Raw genomic sequence first — 27,679 nt, forward strand, 5'->3', positions numbered from 1 at the left:
GCAATCAGATGTGGCTAATTAGAGGATCAGTCATTCTTATTTCATTTCATTTTATCTCTTCTCATTTCATTTCATTTTATCTCTTCATCACTAAAAACATTTTCATTAAAATATTTGAATGTTATTTTCTCTTGGAGTGCAATTGAGGTGTATTAATTCCATAAATTGCAAACGGCCTTCAGGAATGGGGAATGTTGTGTTCCCCATAACACATAAATGTGATGTGTTAATATGGTTGCTGAGAAACACTAGAGAGACATCATGGAAGATCCTAAACCTAACTCAGCAGAGTCATCATGTTAGTTATTTCAACGCATCATGAGAACTGGCAGATAGGGAAAGGTTTTAGTTTCAGTGCCGGATGAATATATTCACCCATGTGTATTAATACAAGTAAACTTTCACTATTTAACCATCAGACACTTCGACAATGCTGACTAGATATAATTGAAGCCTAGGATTGTGAAATTGGATAAGGCCAGAAAACAGGGCATCTTGATGCATGATTAACTTATGCCTGTTGTTTCCGATGCAGGAGGCATGACGACAAACCTCGTGCCCCATGCTCATTGCAGTGATTTCTGTGCAGCCAGTGCCAAGTGTGATACTAATTAGCTTCACACCAGAGAGGGGGCACAAAATCGTGACAGACTAGCACAAGTTCAAGCCAGCCTGCGCTATTTAAAGTTAGCCTGCACCTCTTAAAGGGGAGGTGCATTTTGACTGGAGAAGGTGCTGGAGGTCATTCTACGAATGAGTTTGACCTGGGCAAAACACAAAAATGGCACAGCATGGGGAAGAGTGGGTTCTAAGATTCTCCAAAACAGCAATGGAGACCTTGATGCAGGAGATGAACTGAAGAAGAGGGGTCCTCAACTTAAAGAAGACCAGGAGGCCGTCCAGACAGACACTGTGAAGGCAGCGAGAACTGATATCTGTCACGTGCAACACTAATATTGTAGCCTTGAGGACCTGAATGCAGTGTCAAAAGAAGCTTAATCACCTCATACAAATAGACAAGATCAGATCTATCTATCCTTACAACTGAACCACTAGCCTCACACATTGCTCAATTCACCACCATTCCCTTCACTCACATCTGAACAATATCAGTCATGATTCATACTTCACAGTCATGGGTTCACCTCATCCTCATACATTTTGCAATGATTCAAGCCTCACAGCCACATCTCACAGCTAACAACTCATCCATGATGGCTAATCACTCAAACACATCGCACCACACTCACTGACACACTTCACACTCTCTTGCAGGCTAACGTGGCTCACAACCACAGATAGTAGCAGCAGCTAACAGGCCAGATTAGCAGGCATGGTAACATGTCTTCACCTCAATAAAGGAGATGGTGCTCTCCATCATTGGAGCACCCATAACTGAGGCCAAAGCAAGCGGCAGGACTAAAACCATCAAAGATGAGGATATCCCCATAACTAATCCTCCTCACATCCCATTATTGGCTTATCCTACAATCCAATCTAATTTACAAGCTGCAGGTGGTGCAAACATGTACCTCTTACTTAAACCCCATCCCCCACCTTCACTGCAATCCGACTTTTACACCTTGGGAGAATGGATGTTATTTTAAAAAATATTTCAGGTAATATTGTGCTATTTTATAAATAAGGGTGGATGTCTGTGTCTGTATGTATGTGTGTGATTTAATTAAACTGGGTAGAGTTTGATAGGAGTCAGGCTGTTTGGGCGGTTTGGAAACATGAAAAGGTTAAAGGTGTTAAGCTTGAGGTACAAATAAATAGGTTAAATCTAACATTTGAATTTTTTGGATAAGTTGAGAGGTTGTTGAATTTCAAAGGGGATTCAGTGGTGACAAGAGAATTTTTGCATCTTGCAGGAGGGCATAGGTAAATAGTAGTGGGGATATTATATTTTTATTGACTCAAAAGCAAAGACAAGATGGAAACATGAGAGATCTTAATATTTGGAAGGGTTTGAGTCTCAAAGGGCTGTGAGAATAATGGGATTGAAATGAAAGGGAGAAAGGATATTTGTAGTAATTATAGTTTTGGGAAACATTGGACTGTAGCTTTAAGAATAACCCTGTGTTGTAAGATCACATGATCTGTGCAAACTAATGTGTTAGCAGCATGGGGAACCTCTACAGAAGACTTCTTCTTTAGTTGTAGAGTTTGATGCACACGTGTAGCTGCTGCTGATGTCTTGTAAATAAAGTTCAATGTTTCCACTAAGAAAAGTTGTCTGAAGATCAGCTCTAACAAACTGGCGATGAGGATAAATCAGATTTGGTGCTGTACCTTGCCCGGTGATTGTGAGTGTTTAAGATAATTAAAAACAAAGAAAGATACACTCACCAGGTATGCTGTCGCTTTAAGTTAAAGAAAAAACGGGCCCGAACCAAATGGCTGAAAAATCTCCTGGAGCACGCCGGACATTTAAAAAATAATACCAAAATTGCAAGACCCCCTAAGTAAGAATCCACAAGGCGGGTGAGCAAACATTAAAAAAAAGAGAATCTGTACTTAAATTGTAAAATGGACAGCAGCCCTGCAGGCTCAGTAGGTCAGAGAAGCTGGCACACAGCTTGCAAGTAAAAAAGAAAGGGGAAATCAGAGCAGAAAGTAGTGCTGCAGTTTTAAATTTAAACAAAAAAAAAGCCCCGATTGGACCACGAAGTCGCTGGGTCTCTCAGAGTTCAGGACGTCCAACATCAATAGAACCTGCAGAGTTAAAAAAAAGAAAAAAACCCTGCAGTACCACCCAAAAAATGAAGAAGAAATTGCTGCTGTGCTTTTTTCCGAACAGAAACAAAGTTTTACAGAGTTAAAAGAGAAGAAAGCCCACGATTTCAGGGATCCAGCCAAAGCTCAAAGAGCCCAGCAAACAGCACAGAAAAGCTTCAGTTCCAGAGGCAGCCTGAGAAAAAAATGGTGACTGCTTTTAAAGCAGCAATACATTTAAAGTGGTAAATGCAAGATAAATAGCTATGGACAGAAAATTAGAAGAGACCCCAGAGAGGAAGCAACTCTGCGGCCACAGCTAGAGTATTGCAGTTCTGGAATCCACATTATAGGAAAGATGAGAGAGTGCAGAGGAGATTGACCAGGATGTTGCCTGGGCTGGGGAGTTTTAGTTATGAGGAGAGATTGGATAGATTGGGGTTATTTTCTCTGGGGCAGAGGAGATTGAGGGGGGATATGATTGAGGTTTATAAAATTATGAGGGGCATAGATAGGGTAGACAGGAAGGAACTTTTCCCCTTGGTGGAGGGATCGATAACCAGGGGGCATAGATTTAAGGTAAGGAGCAGGAGGTTTAGAGGGGATGTGAGGAAGAATTTTTTCACCCAGAGGGTGGTGGGAATCTGGAACTCACTGCCTGAAAGGGTGGTAGAGGCGGAAACCCTCATAACATTTAAGAAGTATTTGGATGTGCACTTGTGATGCCATGGCATACAAGGCTATGGGCCTAGTCCTGGAAAATGGGATTAGAATAGTTAGGTACTTGTTTGACCGGTGCAAACTCGATGGGCTGAAGGGCCTTTTTCTGTGCGGTAGACCTCTATGACTCTATAAGGCAACAAGAGACCCCAGAGAGTGCGCAAATATGCCAAGGGCAACAGGAGACCCCAGAGGGAGGACAACAAGAAATTAAACAGTTGAAGAACAGTTGATTGTCCTTCAAAATCAATTGCAAAAGGAATGTGTCACCATTCAGCAACATGAAGACTGTCTTAAACAATAGAATAGAAGCACAGCAGAAGAAACTCGAAGAGAGCTCAGGGGAAGTCCCAGTGATTGAAGAGGGCTCAGGGAAGCCCTGGTAATCGGAGAGGGCTCAGGGAAAGCCCAGGTAATTGGAGAGGGCTCACAGGAAGCGCTGGGAGTCATATATATAGCTGAATACAGCAAGGCAATAGGCTTTGGAGAAACTCCAAGGCAGTGCCAGCCCAGTGAACCTAGCTGCCTAGCAAAGAACTGAAGAATCAGGTGAATTAAGCTTAGGAGGGTTTGAAAGCAAAAGTTGCAGAACTTTTCAAGATGTGAGTAGATAATGAAATCATAGGTAGCTCAACTACTGAACTAGGACAAGTTGAGATTTCACCTGAGAGAAGTTGGGCCGGCAGTGAAGTCAAAAAGAAGGCTGAGACTGAACTCTGTGGTAAAAAGGAGAAGACACGTAGGAAGACGATGCAGAATTAGTGATGAGGCGCCATCTTTGTTCAAGACTAAGCCTGATACTTCCCAATTTGGAGGGGAAGGTGGAGAAAAGTCAAGGGAACCAAAAAGCGACTCATGATTTGCATATTCGTGAATGACAATTTACTGTTGGGGAAGCAGTATATGTAAAGAATTTTGGTGGAGGACCGAAGTGGTTACCTGGTAAAGTAAGCTTTGTGACCAGACCATTGTGGCACCACGTGGAAGTGGAGGGCCGAATCACCCCTAAGCATGTGGATCATTTAAGAAAAAGGGAGATGCCCCAACAAAATGTGTTCCACCTGTAACCATTACTGAACCAGTGGTTCCTGTTGAAGTTGCTCAGCCAAGGACAGACATGCCCGATATCTCTGTTGGAGTGGAAGACACTGAAATGCATGTGCCTGATGTTAATGCGATTCCAGAGAATGTGTTTCTTACAAAACAATCTGAAGTTGTGGAGCTGTGATGTTTCACACAGATCAGGAAACCACCTGAAAGACTGAACATGTAATTTAATTACCTGTGTAAATATTGTAATGTCATGAGATAAATATCCTTGCATATACAAAACACACAGGAAAGTTAAAGGGGGAGGAATGTAGTAATTATACTTTTGGGAAATGTTGGACTGTAGCTTTAAGAATAATCCTGTGTTGTAAGATCACATGACCTGTGTAAACCAATGTGTTAGCAGTGCTGGGAACCTCTACAGGAGAGTTCTTCTTTAGTTATGGAGTTTGATGCACAGGTGGAGTTGCTGCTGTTGTCTTGTAAATAAAGTTAAATGTTTCCATTAAGAAAAGTTGTCTGAAGATCAACTCTGTAACAGTATATTAGAGTTACTGTGGATAGCTGTTAAGCTAGAGATAGCTGGAGCTGTTTGAGCTGTTGAGAAGCCTTGGGCTGCAACAAGCAGTTTTATTCTGAAGTGAATTCCATAGCAAAGGGGAGGAGGGCAAAGATCATGTGGTACACCTTTATTGAAGCTACAGCAGTTTGCCTTGTGTGATATTACTGGATTCCATATTTAAATATCTATAAGGGAGTGTTGCCTGGAAGGTGTTTACTTGTGGGTTTGACCAAGTAGAGAGTTTTGGTGGAATATTTTGTAAGACTAATCGTAATTATGTAAATGTAATTTTGTGTGCTTAAGTTTTCTTTTATTTTTGTTAATAAAATTTTACTTTTAATTTTTAAAAACATATAAGTGTTACTGGACCTCTTGCTGCTGAGATCAGTACGTCTTCTTCTCATTAACAGAATACAAATAAAAAATGTTGTGGCCCATAAGCCAAGTTTCCCTCTGGGATTTGGTTTGCGCAGCAATTAACACCGGCTGTGGTTATAACAACCTACCACCTTTCAAGCTCAACTGCTGGGCTTGAGCACAAATAGATCAAGGTTGACACACCAGTATTACTGAGGGAGTGCTGCACTATCGGAGATGCCTTCTCTCAGGTGGAATGTTAAACCAAGGCATACTTGGGTGGATATGAAAGATCTCATGTCACTGACAAGTAGGACATGACAGTTTTGGCCTCCTTACTTAAGAAATGATATAGTTGCATTAGAAGCTGTTCAGAGAAGGTTCACTCAACTGATACATGGTATGAAGGGGCTACCCAATGAGGAAAGGTTGGACAGGCTGGGCCTATATTCATTGGAGTTTAGAAGAATGAAAGGTGATCTTATTGAGAAATATAAGATCTTGAGGGGACTTGACAGGATGGATGCTGTGAGGATGTTTCCCATTATGGGAGACACTAGAAATAGGGAACACAGTTTGAAAATAAGAAGTCTCCCACTTAAGATGGAGGCGAGGAGAATTTTTTTTCTCTCGGAGGGTCGTGAGTCTGTAGAATTATCTTCCCCAGCAAGCAGTGGAGGCAGTGCCATTGAAAATTTTTAAGGCTGAATTGAGGCCACAATCAGATCAGCCATGTTATTATCAGATGGTGGAGCAGGCTCAAGGGCCGAATGGCCTACTCCTGCCCCTAATTTGTATGTTTGTACAATCGTATTTCGAAGACAAGAAGGGCAGTTGTCCCTAGTGTACTTGCCAATATTTACCCCTCAGGTTATCTGGTCATTATCACATTGCTGTTTGCAGGAGTTTGCTGTGAGCAGATTGGTGGTGGCATTTCTCACAGTACAACAATATGATCGGTGCAGGCTTGGAGGGCCGAAGGGCCTGTTCCTGTGCTGTACTTTTCTTTGTTCTTTGTACAAGTGACTACACTTCAAAAAGCACTTTATTGGCTGTAAAGAGCTTTGAGACACCTGGTGGTCCTGAAAAGCATTATATAAGTGCAAGTTTTTTCTTCCCTGTAAATACCCAAGAACTGCAACTTGGCCAGGCACTGGTGCAGGAGCAAGGAGTGGAAGAAGAGTACACTTGTAGTCACCAGCTCAGGTACTGGCAATGCATACACTTTAGAAGGTATCTTAGAGGCGGGATTTGCATGTGTGAGACACTGGGCATGAGTGGTCTGCAGCCAGGACAGGGGAAAAGAATAATGCTAGTGTCAGTTTGCCAGGGGGCGAGGTCACACACGAGTTCTGCAGCAGAGGAATAGATGAGCACCTTGACAGGGTGATGTACTGAGAAAGGCTGATTGGCTTGGTGCCTAGACAGACCTGCCAGAAAACCTGAGGTCAATGTCAAGGGGCATTTATTTCACGGTTTTGCACAAAATTTGGAGCCCATTCTTTGCAGCATGGAAGCGGTGGCCAACTCCATGTGAACACCTAAGATGCTCAGACTCAAGTCATTAAATCTCAACTTGTTGCCACCATGGCTGCAGTTACCAAAGGGGCTTGCAGACTCTCTCAGCAGACCACTAATCTGTGGTTCAGCAGATTACTAGGATTGCTGAAGTGCTGACCTGGGGGAGTGACGTGAATCCATGGAGCATGTAACTGATGTCTTATCTCAGGATGACTGCATTTGTTCTCTTGGCACTGCAACTCCACCAGTGCCCTTGCTGTTGCCTGTAGGCCAGCCAGCCAGCTCAGACTGCTGCTACCCATGCCAAGGTCGTGAGGTCTGAAGCTGAACTTTCTAAAGCTGGAGCTACATGAAATCACCCTGCAAGCCCATCCACTGTCTTCCCAATTAGCCATCTCTTTCAGTCAACCATGCTGCTACCATGGGGGGTAGAATTATATAGGGGCATTAAGCCAGGAAAAGTCATGTGGAAGACAAACACGCTAAGGGAATGCACTTGTTTTTTTGTATGGAATATTGGATTGTTTGTTGGATAAATTTGGAATATTTCTTATCTAATTTTTAAAATTTTAGTTTTTTTCCATTCTTTCATGGCGTGGGTGTCGCTGGCTAGGCCAGCATTTATTGCCCATTTTTGGTTGCCCTTGAGAAGGTGGTGGTGAACCGTCTTCTTGAACAGCTGCAGTCCCTGCGGTGTAGGTACATCCACAGTGCTGTTAGGAAGGGAGTTCCAGGATTTTGACCCCAGTGACGGTGAAGGAACGGCGATATAGTTCAGGCTTGGACGGGAACTTGCAGGTGGTGGTGTTTCCGTGCATCTGCTGCCCTTGTCCTTTGAGGTGGTAGAGGCTGTAGGTTTGGAAGGTCCTGTCAAAGGAGCTCTGGTGAATTGCTACAGTGCATCTTGTAGATGGTACACACTGCTGCCACTGTGCATTGGTGTTGGAAGGAGTGGGTGCTGAAGGTGGTGGATGAGGTGCCAGTCAAGTGGGACAGTGTCAAGCTTCTAGAGTGTTGTGGGGGCTGCACTCATCCAGGCAAGTGGGGAGTATTCCATCACGCTCCTGACTTGTGCCTTGTAGATGGTGGTCAGGCTTTGGGGAGTCAGGAGGTGAGTCACTTGCTGCAGAATTCCCAGCCTCTGACCTGCTCTTGTAGCCACAGTATTCATATGGCTGGTCCAGCTCATTTTCTGGTCAATGGTAACCCCCAGGATGTTGATATTGGGGGATTCAGTGGTGGTAATACTATTGAACATCAACATCCTCTTGTGGACAAGAGGTTCCTGTGATGTCAGGGGGTTCTTCACCTCTCAAAAATGGCAGTTTTGGGCCAGGCAGGGAGTTAGAAATCTGATCTCCACCTCCCTCCCACCTACCCAAGGACTCTCATCCCCACCTGGGGTTTCCAATTCCTCTGCCATCCAAGCCTCTTATCCACCCTGAGGCCTTTGATGGGCTCTCCAGCCCTCATATCCCTCAGGTCTTCAATCTATGACCTCACCCCTTCCCTGGATAGGAACCCCCATTTGGATTGAACCCTCACCCCTCCCAAGGATTCAAACCACTTCCCACCCTCTCTGGTCCTGCCACCTCCTCTGGACTGCTCCCCATCTGACTAGAAGCCAGTTTTCATTCCTCTTCATTCTTTAGTCTTCATTCTTCCTGACTAGAAGCCAGCTCTGAAGAAGAGTCATACGGACTCAAAACGTTAAATCTGTCTTTCTCTCCACAGATGCTGTCAGACCTGCTGAGTTTTTCCAGCATTTTTTGTTTTTGTTGTGACTAGAAGCCAAGCTTGTTAATCAGGTTGGAACACTGTGGCGTTAAAACTCCTGCTATCCACTGGTCTCCCCCAGCTTCTGACAGTTCAAGATGGTTTAAGCTACCTCCTAGTTTCTGGCTGTGTTTCCTGATCTGGCACTGGTTCCCAGTATTCCTGAACCTGAGTAGTGTTAATTGCAAGTTAAGTGTGTCAGTGAACTGGTATCTTGATAAACCAATTAAAAGGTACAATGGGGTGGGATGGGGGCCAGTGCTGTGTTAGGGTCTTTCTAGATGGATGGAACCTACATGGAAACCAGCCTCATTGAAGCCTGTACACGCAGGAGAGTAGGGTACACAATTCACAATCCTGAGTTTGTCACACAAATGTATAAACACTCTCCAGCGTTTAATGCCTCTGGCCTTTCCTAAAAGCCATAAGTTCGTTTCCTGCAGGAAATGTTTGAAACACTTTTGCTATTTCTTGCAAACCTAATACCTGTAATTCTTTTACTCTAACCAGTTGCACTGCCACATCCCATTGCACAGGTTTCATGTTTCCATCAGGTAAATAAGTAAGTGTTACTTTAATGTTTATTATGGCCAGAAATTTCCACCCATTGGGGTGGGGGGGGGTTGTGCAGGGGAGGGCGCAAGCCCGATTTGTGTCCCCAATCGGGTCCGTGCCGCCATTTTACATGGGTGGGTCAATTAAGGCCCTCCCATCGTGATGCGCGCCTGGAAGCACTGAGCGCTCTCTGTGCGGGCACGGGGGGCGGTTCCCTGAGTGCTTCCTTGCGTTCTTTCCTGTGCATGCGCAGAGATCTCCCTGTGGCACAGGGATGCCTCAGGGAGATTTGTTTAAGTTATGGAAATTTGAATAGAGGTAGGTAAAAAATTTAAGGACATGTCCCCTCAAGTGAAACTGTCACATGAGTTGGGACATGTCCATTATTTATTTCAAAAAGTTTTCTTTAAATAATAAACCCTTCATGGAACCTCATCCCGCCCGTGGATGAGGTTTCATGAAAAATGCGAAGGCCGCCTGGGCTCTTCGCCTGCCCGCCAACCTTAAGGTTGGATGGGCATTGCAGTTAATAACTTTAATTACTTTTTAACAGGCCTTAACAGGCCTTTTACAGTTCGACGGGCGTGCAGCTGAGTCAGCTGCGCACCCGCCGAACTGAATACCTGAATGACAGCAGCGACGATGGGATGCCCGCCCGACATCACCGTGTGTCAGAGTGCCCCCTGCTCACCAATGGGAAAATGCTGCCCTATGTATCATTTTCATTTCCATCAGATGTAGCTTTCAGGCAGTGTTAAGGAATGTTTTTTTGTTCTCTAATCCAAAGAAGCCAGTGAATTGTTTTACCTGAAGACATTGGTCTTGAGTTTCCAGCCAGCTTTGCTTTAATGACTGTGATAGGCTATTTATTTGGAGCAGGTTAACGCTGATAGCAATGATCACGATTGGAAAATTTGGATTTCCAGCCATTCAATTTGTTTCTTTTTGCTGAAGAAAGAGACATGTCAAAGCTTTTCGCCTGGCACTCTTCAGGACACTCGCGAGAACATCAATATATATTGGTACAATATTGATGCTCTTCGAGTGTCCTGATGAGTGCCAGACGAAAAGCTTAGATATGTCTCTTTTTTCAGCAATACTCAAGTTTTGTACTACCAACGACTATTTGTCTCTTATTGTTGCTTTTGCTCACCTGAGGATTTTTAAAGACAGCGTACTTCTCTTTTTGTTCAACAAATAGAAGTGTGTTTTCGCTGTCTCGTGTCCAATGTGACAGGGTCTCCACCAAGTTCTCGTGATCTTCCAGAAATCTCTCTGGATAAAAGGGAAAAATATGAAAGTCAGAACTATAAAAATATTCCCAGAAAACAATAAGATAATAAACTGCAAACAACAAAATGCAACGTTCCTCCTTCAACTAGCACCATCAGAAACTGATCATTGATATAATTGTGATTTATGGGGATACTGTGCATAAAATGGCAGGCATGTTGCCTACATAACATTCAAAAGCAATTCATTCTTCTCTGCAGCGATTGGAGGTGCTTCTGAGAAATCTAATGAAAGAATTTTTTATTGCTATTCTTTTGTCTTCATTCTCCCTCCAAGCCATTTTAACATTGTTTCTTTTTATATGGAGGCTAGGAATTCTGCTGTGAGTAATTCACTTCCTGACTCCCCAAAGCCTTCCCCTGTCTACAAAGTATAAGTCTAGTGATGGAATACTCTCCACTTCACTGGATGAGTGTGGTTCCAACAACACTCAAGGAGCTCAGCACCTTCCAAGACAAAGCAACCTGCTTGATCGGCACCCCATCTAGCATCTTAAATACACAACATCTCCACCACCAATGCACAGTGGTAGCAGCGTGTCCCATTTTTCTTTCTTCATTCATGGGATGTGGGCATCGCTGGCTGGGCCAGCTCTTATCGCCCATTCCCAATTGCCCTTGAGAAGGTGGTGGTGAGCTGCCTCTTGAACCGCTGCAGTCCATGTGGTGTAGATACACCCACAGTGCTGTTAGGAAGAGAGTTCCAGGATTTTGACCCAGCGACAGTGAAGGAATGGTGATATGTTTCCAAGTCAGGATGTTGAATGACTTGTAGGGGAACTTCCAGGTGGTGGTGTTTCCATCTATCTGCTGCCCTTGTCCTTCTAGATGGTAGTGGTTGTGGGTTTGGAAGGTGCTGTCTAAGGAGGCTTGGTGAATTCCTGCAGTGCATCTTGTAGATGTACACACACTGCTGACACTGTGCATTGGTAGTGGAGGGAGTGAATGTTTGTGGATGGGGTGCCAATCAAGTGGGCTGCTTTGTCTTGGGTGGTGTAAAGCTTCTTGAGTGTTGCGGGAGCTGCACTCATCCAGGCAGGTGGAGAGTATTCCATCACACTCCTGACTTGTGGCTGGTAGATAATGGACAAGCTTTGGGGAGTCAGGAGGTGAGTTACTTGCTGCAGGATTCCTCTGCCTCTGACCTACTCTTGTAGCCACAGTATTTATATGTCTATTTCAGTTCAATTTCTGGTCAATGGTAACCCCCCAGGACATTGATGGTTGGGGATTCAGCCAAGGGAATGCAATTGAATGTCAAAGGGTAATGGTTAGATTCCCTCTTGTTGGAGATGGTCATTGACTGGCACTTGTGTGGCATGAATGCTACTTGCCGCTTGTTAGCCCAAGCCTGGATATTGTCCAGATCTTGCTGCATTTGGACTGTTTCAGTATCTGAGGAGTCGCAAATGGTGCTGAACATTGTGCAACCATCAGCGAACATCCCCACTTCTGACCTTATGATGGAAGGTAGGTCATTGATGAAGCAACTGAAGGTGGTTAGGCTGAGGACACTACCCTGAGGAACTCCTGCAATGATGTCCTGGAACTGAGATGATTGCCGTCTAACAACCACAACCAATTTCTCTGTGCATTTACAAGGTGTAATGCAACTATTCGCCAAACGTCCTTTAGCAGCACTTTTCAAACCAATGGCCTTTACCACCTAGAAGAACAAAGGCAGCAGGCTCATGGGAACACCACCACCTGCAAGTTCTCCACCAAGTCACACACCCGCCTGAATTGGAACTCTGGATGGAATCTTGTTTAGGCATCGAGGGACCCACACTGCCTCTTTTTGGGGAAGTCCGCTGAATCACAAGCCAATCAGGCAGTGATGAGGTCAATGGTGGGTCTTCCCCTGGAATGAAAACCCCTGGGGCAGAGGTCTCCCTATTGAGAGTGGCTGGTGAATCAGAGGCCAGCAGCTCTTGTGTTCAGTGGCACCACTGGGGAGGCTGTGGCTGTTGCTGGAAGGACAGGTATAGGCATCCCAGGATCATGTAGCAACACAGGCCATAGCTAAGTAATATGTGGGGGGGCTTGCAGGTTAGGGGGGGTGGGGAGAGGGGTGCAAGGGGGTTGGCAGTCAGGGCAGGGGCATGGCTCTCAGTGGGTCCCACCCACTTCCCAATGTCCAGCCCCTCGATTAGGCACTAAGTGCCTTTGATCAAGGGAGCCCCCCATGAGGTGACAAGCTGGCTGCATGGTTTTCGCTGCCATGCACACCATATGGTGACTGGCCTGCCTGCAGCTGCATTAATACCAGTGGCGACGGGATCGGGCCCTTAAGTGGTCATTAACTGGCCACTTAATTGGCCTGTTGGTGGGGTAGGAAAGTCGGCCATAGGCGAACTTCCCACCCAGAACCTAAATCTGGCGGAGATGGGAAAGTGGCTGGGTTCAGGGACGTCATCATCCCACCTAACGACCTTCCCACTTCCAAGCTCACCACCAGAGAGAACAAACAATTCCACCCTATATCGCTGTTACTTCACTGTCGCTGGGTCAAAATCCTGGAACTCCCTCCCTAACAGCACTGTGGGTGTACCTACATAATATGGACTACAGCGGTTCAAGAAAGCAGCTCACCACTACCCTCTTAAGGGCAATTAGGGATGGGCAGTAAATGCTGGCCTTACCATTGACACTCACATCCCATGAATAAATAAAAAGATGGCCTGAATTTTGAAGTGGGCAGATGGGAAACATTTACAATTGACCAGTTGCTGCTCATCCAATCCCTCCCCAACAGCAATGTTGTTGGTTTCTATACTAATGGGGTTTTAGGGTCACAGGCTTAAGATGACTCAATGTGCAAGTTAAATAACATTCTACTTTGTTTTCCCTAAATCAAAAAGACATGAAGATAGCAACTCAGTTACTGGGCATTGTGTATAAATATATGCTATTATTCTACTCTGTTGGCAGGGCACCATAAACAAGGTGACAGATTGACTAATGCAGTGCCCAGTGGCATTTTGTATTATGGTGTTAAGGTGGCAAATCTGCACTCTGCTCAGCTGCAATTTAGCTCATTCCTCCATGGAATATTCTGGTATAATGAGTAAAAATGTTCATTTGATTTTTCAACCGTTACTTTCTGGAATGCTGATCTCTAGCTTGTAAATCAAGCTCTAGTTAAACATTTCAGACTCTAAAATGAAAGAATGGGATCCGCTTCTCAAGAAATCACAAATGACCACGAGCAAGACATGAAGCTCTTCAAATGAGAATGAGCAAAGCATAATTAAGTCTGAGTTGTCACAAGCTCATTTCCATACAATTTAAGATCTAAAATCTTACAATATGTGAACACAATTTATGACTTATACTCTTTGTAACTCCTTTCAGAGAGTAATTACAGAGGAAAGGCAGTTCTGGTTGCTGTATGTAGCAAGGCTATAAATGTTTTTTGAATACCTTCGTGATGATGCAACACACAGCAACCTGAACAATTCTTACTCCTGATTCATCAAAAAACTGTTAGGAAGAAAATAGAGACAGAGGGATCAACGTTATAGTCAGTTTTACTATTAACATCAAGTGTGCTTCAGAAGACTGTTTAGACACAAAGCTGTCCAAGATAATTGCAGTGTAAATACCAAGTTTCAGGTTAATGTTATAAGATCAAATCCATTTTAAGATCAAACATTCTTTAGAGAGTAATTGTAATTGAGAATCATTTTAAGATCAGATTTCTTCCCCTCATCCATATATTACAATGACTCATTTATCAAATGCCTGCGTGATTGATTATAGGATCATTGTGATGTTTTGTGAAGTCTTTACCACATTGATCTTAGATAAACGCTGTTGTGTTATTCTTCAAGTAGTACCAGATGGCTTCATCAGACTTTGAAAACTTGCCATAGGGGGAATATGAATTCATAGCCTCTGGGTTGCTGGGTCAGTACCAGAACTACAAGGCAACTCTGCCAGTATTAAAAATACTACCACTTGGTGCAAGAATGTTCAACAAAATAATATTGCCATGGTTGGCCAATTGGGTTATTTTACTTTTCTTTGCAAATTAATATGGTAAGAGAATCCTACGAGATATTCACCTTGGCACCAGAGCTTCTTTAAGGGATTTGCTCTGGGTGATGACTACACTTAAATTGGAAGAGAGGTGCATTTTAATAGGTACAAATATTTAACAGAGGCCTAATATTATCATGATTTCTACTGAATTACTTTATGACTTAAACTTCGTGGGATTATATACAAGATGGAGCATGCTTCAGGATAGTGAATGTCTGTACCTCTACGTATCAGAGCACAATGCATACATAGTTTGGGGATACCTTATCACCAAAAAATCACATCTCCATAGACTACCTTAGAGGAGCATGCAGAATCAGTGGCAGGTTCAACTACTACACTTCAGGCACACTGGCACCTTCCAGGAATTTGCTCACTGATATTGTTGAGGTTTAAGTAAGAGGCCCTCCCAACACTCTCTGCCACCATTTTACAAGTCCTCCTGCCTCCCAGCCTATCTTAGGGTTGCTGGTAAAATCCAGCCCAGTTGTACTTACATTTCACTGTATTAAATTTCGTCTTGCATTATCTGCGTATTTACTTATTTTATATAATCCATGCTGTAACTTCTGATCTACCAGCTCAATTTCACTGCCTCTCTTAATTTCATATCACCAGCACTGATCCTGGGGTACCCCAATGTGTACTTACCCTTATCCCAACATACCTCCTTTAGCAAGTTCCATTGTTTCCTATGCTTTTGTCAATATCTTATACATGCTGAAGATTTATCCTGAATTCATGTGGCTTTAGCTTAACCAACAACTTTCTATGTCAAACTTGAGGAAATGGCTTCTGGAACTCTAGGAATTACATTTCATATGCTTATCACAGTTCATCTGGGATATACCACATTGGCTTGCTTCCAATCTACTAACACCTCCCCAGCATCCAGTGACTCCTTCATAATGATTGACAGTATCTCACATAACTTCCATCGCTCACTGGTATACATGCTCCCTACCTCTGGGTACTAATTGCTTTTGAACCTTTGTAGCCTGGAACTCCAAGCTCAGTTATATTGCACACTTCAATTTTGTTTTAAAAAATTGGAAAAGGGCATCAAGTGAATCAGAAAGATAAGCTTCAGGGAAAGAACTATTTGATTATTTTCTGCTGAATCAATGTTGTTTCCTTCTGCTAGTTCCCCCTTACCTGCTCCCTCTGCTCTATAGATAGGTCTATACTTCTTTCCACAGCCATGTTATAAAGCATGTTCTTCAACCTCATTCGAGGTATGATACCCTGGTGTAGTCCCAATGTCAGCATGACAAATGTCTGCTCAATTGTGTTGTTATCTCTTAAACTTGGGTCACTGTAGGCTTCTTGTTGAGGGATAATGGAGGTTTCGTAGTGGTCTCATGTATCAAGCCATACAAAGCCATATTACACGTTTACACTTGTCATCATTTGGAATCCCCTGATCTCCTTAATTGTCATCATGGATAATCTAAAAGTCATGGATTCTCATGCATAATAATTTGGTGCTGTGATCATATGCCATTTGCACATTCACAGTTTGTATCTGTGCCAAAGATAAGCTGTGGTAACCCCATTACTGAGATGTTTCCAATCACCTCATTAGAATTCAAATTAGCTGATCTGAGGCACTTTGTAAGACTCACTACTACGGCACTTTTTCCTTTGGGTAAGAATGAGATACTATGTTCAAATGGTGGAGTGGCAATGGGCATTCAGATGCTTGGATTCCGCTGTTTTTTTAATGAACATTCACATTGTGTTTTAATAATACAAGATCCTGTTACTATTGTTCATGAATATTCCCAGCAATTTCTGTTTTAAATCCAGATCGTTAGGAGCTATTCCGATGCAGTTTACCCTTATTTTACAAGCCCTGCACACCTCCAAAACCACAGGGCCAGGAAAGCCAATAGGGAATTAATCTCATTATAGCTTTTAAAGATACCATGGTCGTTGATTCCACTTTTGTGCACTTGAATAAATTAGCAGAGAGGAACAGGCAATTAGAAAGTTGGCTGAAAATAATTATAATCATAGATAATAGTGACAGCTCATAAAACTGACCAGCACTGACATTTGGAAACTTGAGTGGAACAATAACTGTGGAAGCAAGAATCATCTTTCCATTGGCCTGACAATATAGAGCAGTTTCAATTAATTAGACCAAAACAGAAGTACTCTTGCAAATACATTAATTCCTAAAACCTACTACTGTTGTTAGATATAATTGGCACCTAACAGTGCAATGTAAGCACCTCCACTTGTGAAGCAAAACAGGTACCACGCATGGCTTTGTTATTTCATGAGTCAGCTGGGCAGGCTCACTGTGGTTGACAGTGAATCATAGTCATGCATTTGGCTAATGCTTAGTCTATTTGTAATACTTGTTGAAAGAAAACTGCTGCGAGAACACATATTTTCCTTTGTATTTTACAGTGACAAGATGACATTATAACACAACTTCAAACATTTCTTCCAGAAGGAAACCATATATGTCTTATGCATATATGTATATAAAGGACAACTCATAAGCAGCAGTGTGTCAGGGCATCTCCACCTGTGTGGGTGACTGTGTACACTTCTGCCCTTGTCATTTACATGTCATTTAGTTGGGTTCATCTGTGGGAAGACTTAGGTCTGTAATTTTCATGTATTTACCATCATAAATATGGTGTGTGAGTGGTGGAGTGTCAATTTTTAATGAGAAAATGTGCTGCAAGTGATTTCCAATGCTTTTGTGCTCAAAAATCACCACATGCATCTTCTTTCATCCTGTTTGGCCACTTCCATCATCTGTCTGTTAGAACCCTGTGCTACCTAATTCAATATCTCAACTTCTTGTTCAAAGACGTAGTTGAGACAGGTTTCCTGCTTTGTCATCACCAATGTGCTGGTTTAGGTTTACACATGAGTACTAAAGGTACAACAGAGTCCCCATCAGCTAGCTTTGACAGAGCTGAGGAGCCTCAGCAGGGAGCAGTCCACAAACTTTATTCCTGGATTTTGTAAGTTTGCTAGTGACTTTAAAAAACTTGTTCTCACCGAAACCTGCATTATAAATTCCTACAGTGCTTTCAGTCTCATCACTTCTAAGATTTTTTGGTGTCCCAGCTCTTCCAACATATTCGGAATGGCTGAGCAGCAGGTCTGGGGCTATCCATTGGGCACATCTCTGCATTCTATCATATTGCAAAAGAGAGAGGAACACCAGACACAGAGTGCTATGAGATTCAGATGTCATGGTGGAACACAGCAGCCCACTCTCTATTACCAGCCCCACAAAAAAGTGTACAGAGTGTATAGGTTGTACCAAAATCTTTCTTGGGTGCTGCGCATAGGTGATTGCCCTTTTCCAATGAAGCCATAGACCACACGCGTGTAAGATTTTGAAAAAAAACCACCTCAAGCCACAGTTAACTAACTGCAGAGTGTTATCACTACAGGTGAAGGCATAACAGCCTTGAATTTTTTAGGGTTCCACATCTTCTTAGTTAGCCACAGGGGAACCTAGTAATATCAGCCAGGGATCTGTAAAGACCTGTAATGGTCAGCTGCCTTTTTCTGAAGGGCACTGGATAGTGCCTTGATCCATGCAGCAATTCTCCAAGCCTGCTGGCTTCCCTAAGATGCAGGGAACTATCACTGGCACCCACATGGTTCTGAAGGTGCCAGCTCAGAACTCACTGCCCTACAACAACAGGAAGGGGCTACACTCGCTGAAAGTGAAGCTTCTGTGACGCCCGGCCAGGGGCAGTGTAGGTCAATGTGCAGCATGCAGAAGCTGCCATGATGCATTATCCTGCAGCTCTTAGCCACCACTTGGCTATTCAAAGAGGAAAGGCAAGTAGATGGATGGATTCTGAAAGACAAGGTCTACTCTCTGGTGCCACGGCTGATGACATCATTCTATGAGACCCGCAGTGAAATGAAGGATAATTACAGTTGAGCCCATGCAGTGAGCAGGTAGATCATGGGGAGGATAAAAGGAGTTCTGAAAGACTAATTCAGAATTCACCAAGTCAAGTGGTGTGAGGCCAGTATGTGCCAGAGTGAGCGACAAGCATCATTGTGCCTGTTGTACACTTTACGATTTTACATTACAGGAAGAACTCAGTTTGGACTAAAGGCGAGAAGGCCATTACACTAGAATATCCTGAATGGCAGGCCTTGGGGCCCATAGATAATGCCAGCTCAGATGTGCCACCACTTGAAGATGCCCGTACTGATAGAGGGCACCTCGTAACACAGCTCTTCAGCACCAAGCCTACAGCAGACAGCTTGTTTCCCACATCCTCCACTTGCCAGTAAAGATAGCCTGAACCCAATAGCCACCTCAAAGCACACGACAAAGCATCACTCTGTTTAGCCCTACCGTGACTATGATCTTGTTATCACTTGAGCCAACACCAATTAAGCACACCCTTTCCTGTATGACTAACCTCCATGGCTAACAAACCAAAGAACAAGTGCACATTCAGAAGAAAATAAAGAATAGCAATGCACAAAGTAATTTCTATGAATAATCAAGCACAAAAGAGGTGCATATTCAACCTGAATACATTATTGACAAAATACAAAGTCACCACCTTATATCAGATTAAATGCACATTGAAACTTAATACTGAAATGGCCAGATACAAACAGGTCTCCGCCAATAACAGAAATAGAAAAAATACACAATTATTATATAGCTGTGACAATGCACAAAACAACCTCCAAGAATAACCAACCATGAACAAAACTAAGTGCAGTTTGAATTTGACATGATCAATGGTCAGATACAAACAGTTGTCCCGCCCTTTCCTAACACCCATGCCATCACCTGGTACCTAAATGTGCCTTTTTATCATCTATTTGCTGCTGCCTCTAACAAAGCCCGAAGGCCAGAAAGGTATGAAGTGAGCATTTGATGCTGATCTTAAAGGTTGTGCAATAAAAAAAAAGGGTTGTGCAATAGAGGTGACTCTTGATTCATGGCAGTTGACTCCAAACATGGAGGAGCTGCCGGCTGCATCTCTGGCATGGCCCCTGGGCAGCCTGATCTCCACTTGCCACATTCTGAGGAGGAAAGCCAGAGTCCGGCATGTGCTGATGTTCTGAGAAGCGGCATCAAGAGGAGGCAGCTGGTGCTTGGTTCCAGGAAACCTACAAAGAACTGTATCGGTCTGAGAACTGTTTCTCATTCCAGTTTCTGCAGTAACTGAAGAAGCATCCAGCAAGGGACAAAAAAAACCTTAACATACAGAAACAGTTACCATGCAAGGGAGTAAGGTTTTAAGAATCAATTCAAGGCTAAAGATAAGCCCCATTTACTTTAGAAATCAACATTATAAAAAATAACATTATGAAAATTGCACAGAATCATTAATAGGCTTAAAAGCGATTGCTTCAAACTGACTTTGGTGGATAAAGTTTTATAAAATTCCACATCTTACCAATCTGTAGCTCTGGATTTTTTTCATACAGACACCAATCCACATTGCAGTCACAGTGAGACTTCTCAAATAAATTGTCCAGAATTTCTCGCACAGTCTGCCTTTCATCAACCATCAGTGTTTTACTGCTGCTATCGTTCATGAGGACCTTGACAACCAGCTGAAGGGTAAAAACAGAGATTATGATAGAACACACTTGAATGACCTCCAGTTGCTGCCAACAAACATTTAGATACCAAAATACAACTAGATACAATTTTCGGTTATTTAGAGGGTTAGGGGGTGCTTTGATCAAAGTTTTCAAGATACTGTATTAAGGGGAACTGAAAAGGTAGATAGAGAGAAGCTATTTGTGCTAGTTGCAGAGTCTAGGACCAAGGGAAAAATCCAAAATATTAGAGGCAGATCATTTGAGCATGAAAGGGTGATCCAAGTTTGGAACTCTTTCCGCATATACAGTCAATGCTAGATCAATTGTTCATTATAAATCAGAGATCGGTAGATTTTTGAAAGCCAGATGTATTACAGAATATGGAGCAAAGTTGGGTATATGGAGCTAGGTCACAGATCAGCCATGATCTCACTGAAAGGTGGAAGAGGCTCAAGTGACGAAATGTTCTACTCATGTTCCTAGGTTCCTAAAATCTCCAGTTTCACAGACTAATTATTAGCATCAATCAAATTGTATTTCTTTGTAATAACAGAGGGGAAGATTTTCTCTGGGTCCAACATGAAAACAGTAACTACATTTCAAACATACTTCATTGGCTATATATGCCTTGAGGCCCAAGGTAAAAGGCACAATATAAATGTAAGTCCTTTCATTCTTTTTTACATGTAGTGTTACAAATGCGAGGTTTTATAAGAAGGCTGTTTTAAACTTTAATTCAAGGTAAAATAGAGTAATGGAGAGGGGCACGAGACATCCTTCTAATTCTCCCTGGCGATAAGCTCAGGTGACCTGGTTGCCATGGGGACAGGGACCCAGGTCAAAACTCATTCAAAGTAAAGCGCCAGTTAACAGCTGAACGAAAAGGGAGAGGCACTTGTTCTTGCTGCTTGTAGACGTACTGGGCTGGATTTAATGCAGCTCATCATGACAGGAGATATAGCAGCCTGGCCCACTTAATTGTGGGAGAGGCCCCACATCACTCTCCCAGCAGTGGCAAAACCTCCCTTGATTAAATCGGAGAGCATTTTTTTATTCATTCACAAGATGTGGGCTTTGCTGGCTGGGCCAGCATTTATTGCCCATCCCTAGTTGCCTTGAGAAGGTGGTGGTGAGCTGCTTTCTTGAACCGTTGCAGTCCATGTGGTGTAGGTACACCCATAGTGCTTTTAGGAAGGGAGTTCCAGGATTTTGACCCAGCGACAGTGAAGAAACGGCAATATATTTCCAAATCAGGATGGTGAGTGACTTGGAGGGGAACTCCTAACTGGTGGTTTTCCCATCTATCTGCTGCCCCTGTCCTTCTGGATGGTTGGTCGTAGTTGTGGATTTGGAAGGTGCTGTCTAAGGAGCCTTGGTGATTTCCTGCAGTGCATCTTGTAGATGGTACACACTGCTGCTACTGTGCGTCGGTGGTGGAGGGAGGGAATGTTTGTGAATGTGATGCCAATCAAGCGGGCTGCTTTTTCCTGGATGGTGTTAAGCTTCTTGAGTGTTGTGGGAGCTGCACTCATCCAGGCAAGTGGAGAGTATTCCATCACACTCCTGACTTGTGCCTTATAGATGGTGGACAGGCTTTGGGGAGTCAGGAGGTGGGTTACTTGTCACAGGATTCCTATCCTCTGACCTGCTCTCGTAGCCACAGCATTTATATGGCTAATCCAGTTCAGTTTCTGGTTAATGGTAATCCCCAGGATGTTGATAGTGGGAGATTCAATGATGGTAATACCATTGAACATCAAGGGGCGATGGTTAATTCTCTCTTGTTGGAGATGGTAAGTGTCTAACACTTGTGTGGCGCGAATGTTACTTGCCACTTGTCAGCCCAAGCTTGGATATTGTCCAGGTCTTGCAGCATTTGGACATAGACTGCTTCAGTGTCTGATGAGTCGTGAATGGTGCTGAACATTGTGCAGTCATCAGCGAACATCCCCACTTCTGACCTTTATGATGGAAGGAAGGTAATTGATGAAGCAGCTGAAGATGCTTGGGCCAAGGACACTACCCTAAGGAATTCCTGCGATGATGTCCTGGAGCTGAGAGGACTGACCCCCAACAACCACAACCACCCACCTTTGTGCTAGTATTGACTCCAACCAATGGAGAGTTTTCCTCCTGGTTCCCATTGACTCCAGTTTTGCTAGGGCTCCTTGATACCACACTCTACGGCCTTGATGTCAACAGAGCCACTCTCACCTCACCTTGGGAGTTCAGCTCTTTCACCCATGTTTGAACCAAGGCTGTAATAAGGTCAGGAGCTGAGTAGCCCTGGAGGAATCCAAACCGGGTGTCAGTGAGCAGAGTATTGCTAAGCAAGCGCCGCTTGATAGCAATATTGATGACCCCTTTCATTATTTTACTGATGATGGAGAGTAGGCTGATGGTAATTAGCTGGATTGGATTTGTCCTGATTTTTGTGTACAGGACATACCTGGGCAATTTTCCACATAGCCGGGTAGATGGCAGTGTTGTAGCTGCACTGGAACAGCTTTGCTAGGGGTGTGGCAAGTTCTGGAGCACAAATCTTCAGTACTATTGCTGAAACATTGTCAGGGCCCATTGCCTTTGCAGTATCCAGTACCTTCAGCCATTTCTTGGTATCACGTGGAGTGAATCAAATTGGCTGAAGACTGGCATCTGTGATGCTGGGGACCTCCAGAGGAGGCCAAGGTGGATCATTCCCTTGGCACTTCTAGCTGAAGATTGTAACAAATGCTTCAACCTTATCTTTCGCACTGATGTGTGCTGGGCTCCTCCATCATTGAGGATGGGGATATTTGTGGAGTCTCCTCCTCCAGTGAGTTGTTTAATTGTCCACCACCATTCACCACTGGATGTGGCAGGACTGAAGAACTTAGATCTGATCCATTGGTTGTGGGATTGCTTAGCTCTGTCTATCACTTGCTGCTATGTTGTTTGGCATGCAAGTAGTCCTGTGTTATAGTTTCACCAGGTTGACATCTTATTTTTACGTATGCCTGGCGCTGCTGCTGGCATGCCCTCCTGCACTCTTCATTGAACCAGGGTTGCTTCCCTGGCTTGATGGTAATGGTAGAGTTGGGGATAAGTTGGGCCATGAGATTCCAGATTGTGTTCAAGTAAAATTCTGCTGTTGCTGATGACTCTCAGCGCCTCATGGATGCCCAGACTTGAGTTGCTAGATCTGTTAGAAATCTATTCCATTTAGCATGGTTACCATTATGTGTAAGGTAGTGCCACGTAACACGATGGATGGTATCCTCAATGTAAAGGTGGGTCTTCGTCTCCACAATGACTGTGTGGTCACTCCTACCGATACTGTCATGGACAGATGCAACTGCAGCAGGCAGGTTGGTGAGGATGAAGTAAAGTATGTTTTCCCCTCTTGTTCATTCCCTCATCACCTGCTGCAGACCCACTCTAGCAGCTATGTCATTTAGGACTCGGCCAGCTCGGTCAGTAGTGGTGCTACCGAGTCATTCTTGGTGATTGGTGATGGACATTGAAGCCCCCGATCCAGAGTACATTCTGCACCCTTTCCACCCTCAGTGCTTCCTCCAAGTGGTGTTCAACATGGAGGAACACTGATTCATCAGCTGAGGGAGGACAGTATGTGGTAATCAGCAGGAGGTTTCCTTGCCCATGTTTGATCTGATGCCATGAGACTTCATGGGGTCCAGAGTCGATGTTAAGGACTCCCAGGGCAACTCCCTCCTGACTGTATACGACTGTGCCACCACCTCTGCTGGTTCTCTCCTGCCGGTGGGACAGGACATACCCAGGGATGGTGATGGTGGTGTCTGGGACATTATGTGTAAGGTATGATTCCTTGAGGATGACCATGTCAGGCTGATGCTTGACTAGTCTGTGAGACAGCTCTCCCAATTTTGGCACTGTCCTCCAGATGTTGGCGAGAAGGACTTTGCAGGGTTGACAGGGCTGAGATTGCCGTTGTCGTTTCTGGTGCCTAGTTCGATGCCGGGTGGTCTGTCCAGTTTCAGGGGCTATCGTGGGACTACTGGCTGCTGGTGGCAGGATGTCAATTAGGCTCATTAGTTAGCCAATTAACACCCATTATCCCTGAGCCCATTGCAATTTAGTGGTGCCTCAGATATTAAATGGATGCTGCATGGTTTTCTCAGGGCCTTGGAAGACTGCCCACCTATTTCCGCCAGGTTTTCCAGTGGCCTCCTGGGCGAGGGGTCCTTCGCTATCAGGTACGCTTTGCCTGATTGAGGGACCTGGCATCAGGCAGGCCACCCTTGCCTCCCACACTCCTGCCCCCCGCACCCCTGCAGCCTCCACCCCGTGGGCCTCTGGTGGGTGCATTGCTGCCAGTGGCCACCACTCCGACTGGCACTGGTGGCATGAGGAGCTTCCGGCCTGTGATTGGTTGGCATTGCTCTTGGTGGGCAGGACTTCCGCCGATAGGGATCTCAATTGTAGGGACGGTCCGATGGTCCAATTTTGCAGATGCACCGGCATCTACCACTGGAGAAGAGGATCCTTGCCGCCTGCAGAGTCAGCCATTTCCGTGGAGGTAGCCTTCCTGAAAAGCACTTGATTCCGTTGGGCCTCCTAGATGCAACGGACAAGGGCTCCCCTCTGGTTCTCCCACCAGTGGGTGGGACTCTTATCGACTTGAAAGAATCCTGGCTACTGACTTAGCGACCCTGAACAGAGAGAGAGAGAGAGACAGGGAAACAGCAGCTACTGTGAGCAGCAGAGAAAAAGGCTGTTCTCTATTAGCCACCAGGCAGAATGCTGGTAGAAGCTCATTCTCTACTCAAAGAGATGGAACCTGGAGAGATTTAAGGACACTGGAATATACACTCTGGTGCAGCTGGGAGAAGGGGTCACTGGAGCGGGCCCTGCTGCTGGACATCAGTTTGGGGATTCCCAGAAGACTGCGGGAAAGAACTTTCTATGGACACTGGACATCATGACACAGTGAAACAGGGCAAAGTGGACCTGTTGGAAGCTGGGAATAACTTTGGGTTGGTTCCTGTAAAGACTACAATTCTACAGGGAGTGCAGTGTATAAACACGATGTGGGGTTTTCGGTTGTGTTAGGAAGTTAAGGGGCGGGGTATGTTTTCTGTAGTTTAGTGTATTAAGTAACCAGTAATACTTCTTAGTGACTAAGTAATGTTACCCAATGTATTTTGGTTTGCTTGTTTCAGTAAAAGCCTTCAAAAGTGGAACCTTGTCATGTGATTCTTTGAGTCAGTCACTGGGAATTCAGATCTCTTATTAAAAGCTATGGGTCTCTATGGGGATCGCAACAGTGGTAACATTATAAATATGTTCTTTATAAAGGTATTTATAATTTGACTACATGGTACACGCGGCAAATCTTTCCCTATTTCAGTAATTACTTTGATTTGTAGCAGGGTCTGAAGACAGTAACTTGGATTTTCCAACAGGACCCCAATGTCAGGGTCAGGCAGGGGTCATGATTCCTGCGCTTAGCGAAAGCGCGCCGGACTGTGTGATCTTCCTGGAGACGGCCTCCTAATTCACTGCCTCCAGGCTGGGTGGGCTCTGGATGCTGCTGGCCCAATCGGAGGGCTGTCAGCTCTGGAGCCTCAGCAATCCCACTGGGAGAAGTGGGCGCTGTTGAGACAGGTCAGGGGTAATGAGGAAGCCTCAACATGGAGTTGCCCTCAGAGGCATGGAGCCTCTGCCACCGATGACCCCCACACCGGCCCCCACCCCGCTGCAAGGAGGCCACCTCCATGGAGCTGGCTGCCTCTGAAGGCAACAGGGGGGGCCTCTCCGCCAGTGGCAGATGCTGGTGTACCTGCACAATCGGACCTAATTATTTCCTCAATCAGCCTTAATTGGCTGCCCTCCCCTGTGGTGTGGGCAGCCGATCCTGATCCCGGCCACCTGCCAGCCTCCTCACCACCCCACCTTGGGGAATGTTCCAAGCAGCAAGAATGCACGGGGATCTGGCCCAACTCCCCTGTATTTTCCTGGCCCCCCTGCTTCCAGGCCTGTCACCAGGAATATCAGCTCAATGGCTTATGTCTTCCCAATATTCAACTGGAGTAAATTTCTGCCCATCCAATACAATAGGAAAAGACAGGTAGGACATCAGTTCCGAAACTTCTTCCATTGAAGCTTTGGAGGTGGTCACCAGGAAGTGTGCAAGGTCAGCAGTTGCAGGTTAACTTAACCTTTGGTTTTTGATCTTCCCTGTTTCTTGGGGAAGTGCCTCATTTCCTCCAGATGGTCCGAGTGAGATTGTGAACTGAGGAGGAACAAGCCATTTCCTTACCACTCTGTGGCCGAGTGTGCAAAACACCAAGATGCTGGCTGCAGCAAGTAAATACTTTCTTCTGTGAGACAACTTTAATCGAGAAGTAGATATAAATAAATGAGTTATTAACTAACGTCTGCACTTTTTCACTTGCACATCAAAGTGATGGGGGAAGTGAAAATTTTAAAGACAAACTGGCATTGAAAAACATAGGGCAGGGTTTTCCCCTCATCGGGCGGGCGCAGTCGGCAGGCCTGGGACCTGCTGTGAAACTGACCGATGCTGTGATTGGGCCCCGACAGCGATTTCAAGTTGGCAGGCCAATTAAGGCCCGTCCAGTGTGAAACGTGGCTCCACACTGGCTGGGAAGGGCCGAGCGGGTGCGAGGGCCTGTTGGCTACCGGGTCCAATGGTGACCCGGCGGCCGGTTTAAAAATAGCCCAGGCGGCCCCAGAAAGACTGCCAGGGAAGGACTTCTGTCTGCCATTGTAACGGTGGAGTCCAGTGCGGCTGCAAATGCCAGGCGGGAGGGCAGGTCCGGTGGGCACTTGGCCTCCCGCTTTTCAGATAACTGCTTTGCTGTCCTCTTGGAGGAGGTGGCTGCTAGGAGGGACACCCTTCTCCCTAGAGATGGGAGGAAGAGGTCACCGCACCTCACAAAGAGGACATGGGAGGAGGTGGCAGCCCTGGTGACGTGTTGCGGTGCACATTGGTGCAGTGCCAGAAGCACTTCGGTAGCCTGCTGCGCTCAGGAAGGGTGAGTACCGTATTGGCATGAATCAGTGTGCAGAAATGTTAAGGTGTGGCTGTCCCCCATGGACCTCAGGGGTGCTAGATTCTGAGTACCAACTGTCAACCACGCCAAAGCTGGCCAAGGGGGTGAGCCCTGGTTGCATGGACTGAGTGCCTTGCGGCTCGAGGGCCAAGATTTGGATGTGCCCTGGGAGGTGTTCCTCAGCTGGGGTTGGCCAGGCTGCAATGGTGCTGCAGACAGAGAGTGGACTAATCAATGCTCCTTTGTCCTTTCAGGAAAAGATGAGCCATAACCAATCAGGGAGGTCACACACAGGTGGAGACCTGTCCAACCTGCTGCTGCTCACCCAGTTCGATCAGGACACCTTGGTCCCGGAGAGCTGGCATGTTCCCTGTGCAACTGGGCATGGAGAGGCGGGCATGCCAGAGGAAGGTAAGAGCGCAGTGCACAGAGGTGAGACTTTCGGATTGTGCAGCCGTTCTTGTGTAGTCTCTTCATTG

At 45.0% G+C, this 27,679-nt stretch overlaps 1 protein-coding gene across 2 annotated transcripts in view; it reads right to left on the minus strand.

Moving 5' to 3' along the window:
* Positions 1–27,679, minus strand: part of apbb1ip (amyloid beta (A4) precursor protein-binding, family B, member 1 interacting protein) — a 172,775-nt gene that overhangs the window by 39,902 nt on the left and 105,194 nt on the right. For both annotated transcript variants that reach the window (XM_078538048.1, XM_078538054.1), the window contains exons 6-7: positions 20,013–20,172; positions 10,413–10,534 (exon numbers count right to left, since the gene is read on the minus strand). In XM_078538048.1, the coding sequence (XP_078394174.1) occupies positions 10,413–10,534; positions 20,013–20,172 (282 nt within the window). The remainder of the gene's footprint in view (positions 1–10,412; positions 10,535–20,012; positions 20,173–27,679) is intronic.

Source organism: Cetorhinus maximus, chromosome 3, assembly GCF_964194155.1.
Source record: "Cetorhinus maximus chromosome 3, sCetMax3.hap1.1, whole genome shotgun sequence".
In the NCBI taxonomy this organism is placed as follows: Eukaryota; Metazoa; Chordata; class Chondrichthyes; order Lamniformes; family Cetorhinidae; genus Cetorhinus; species Cetorhinus maximus.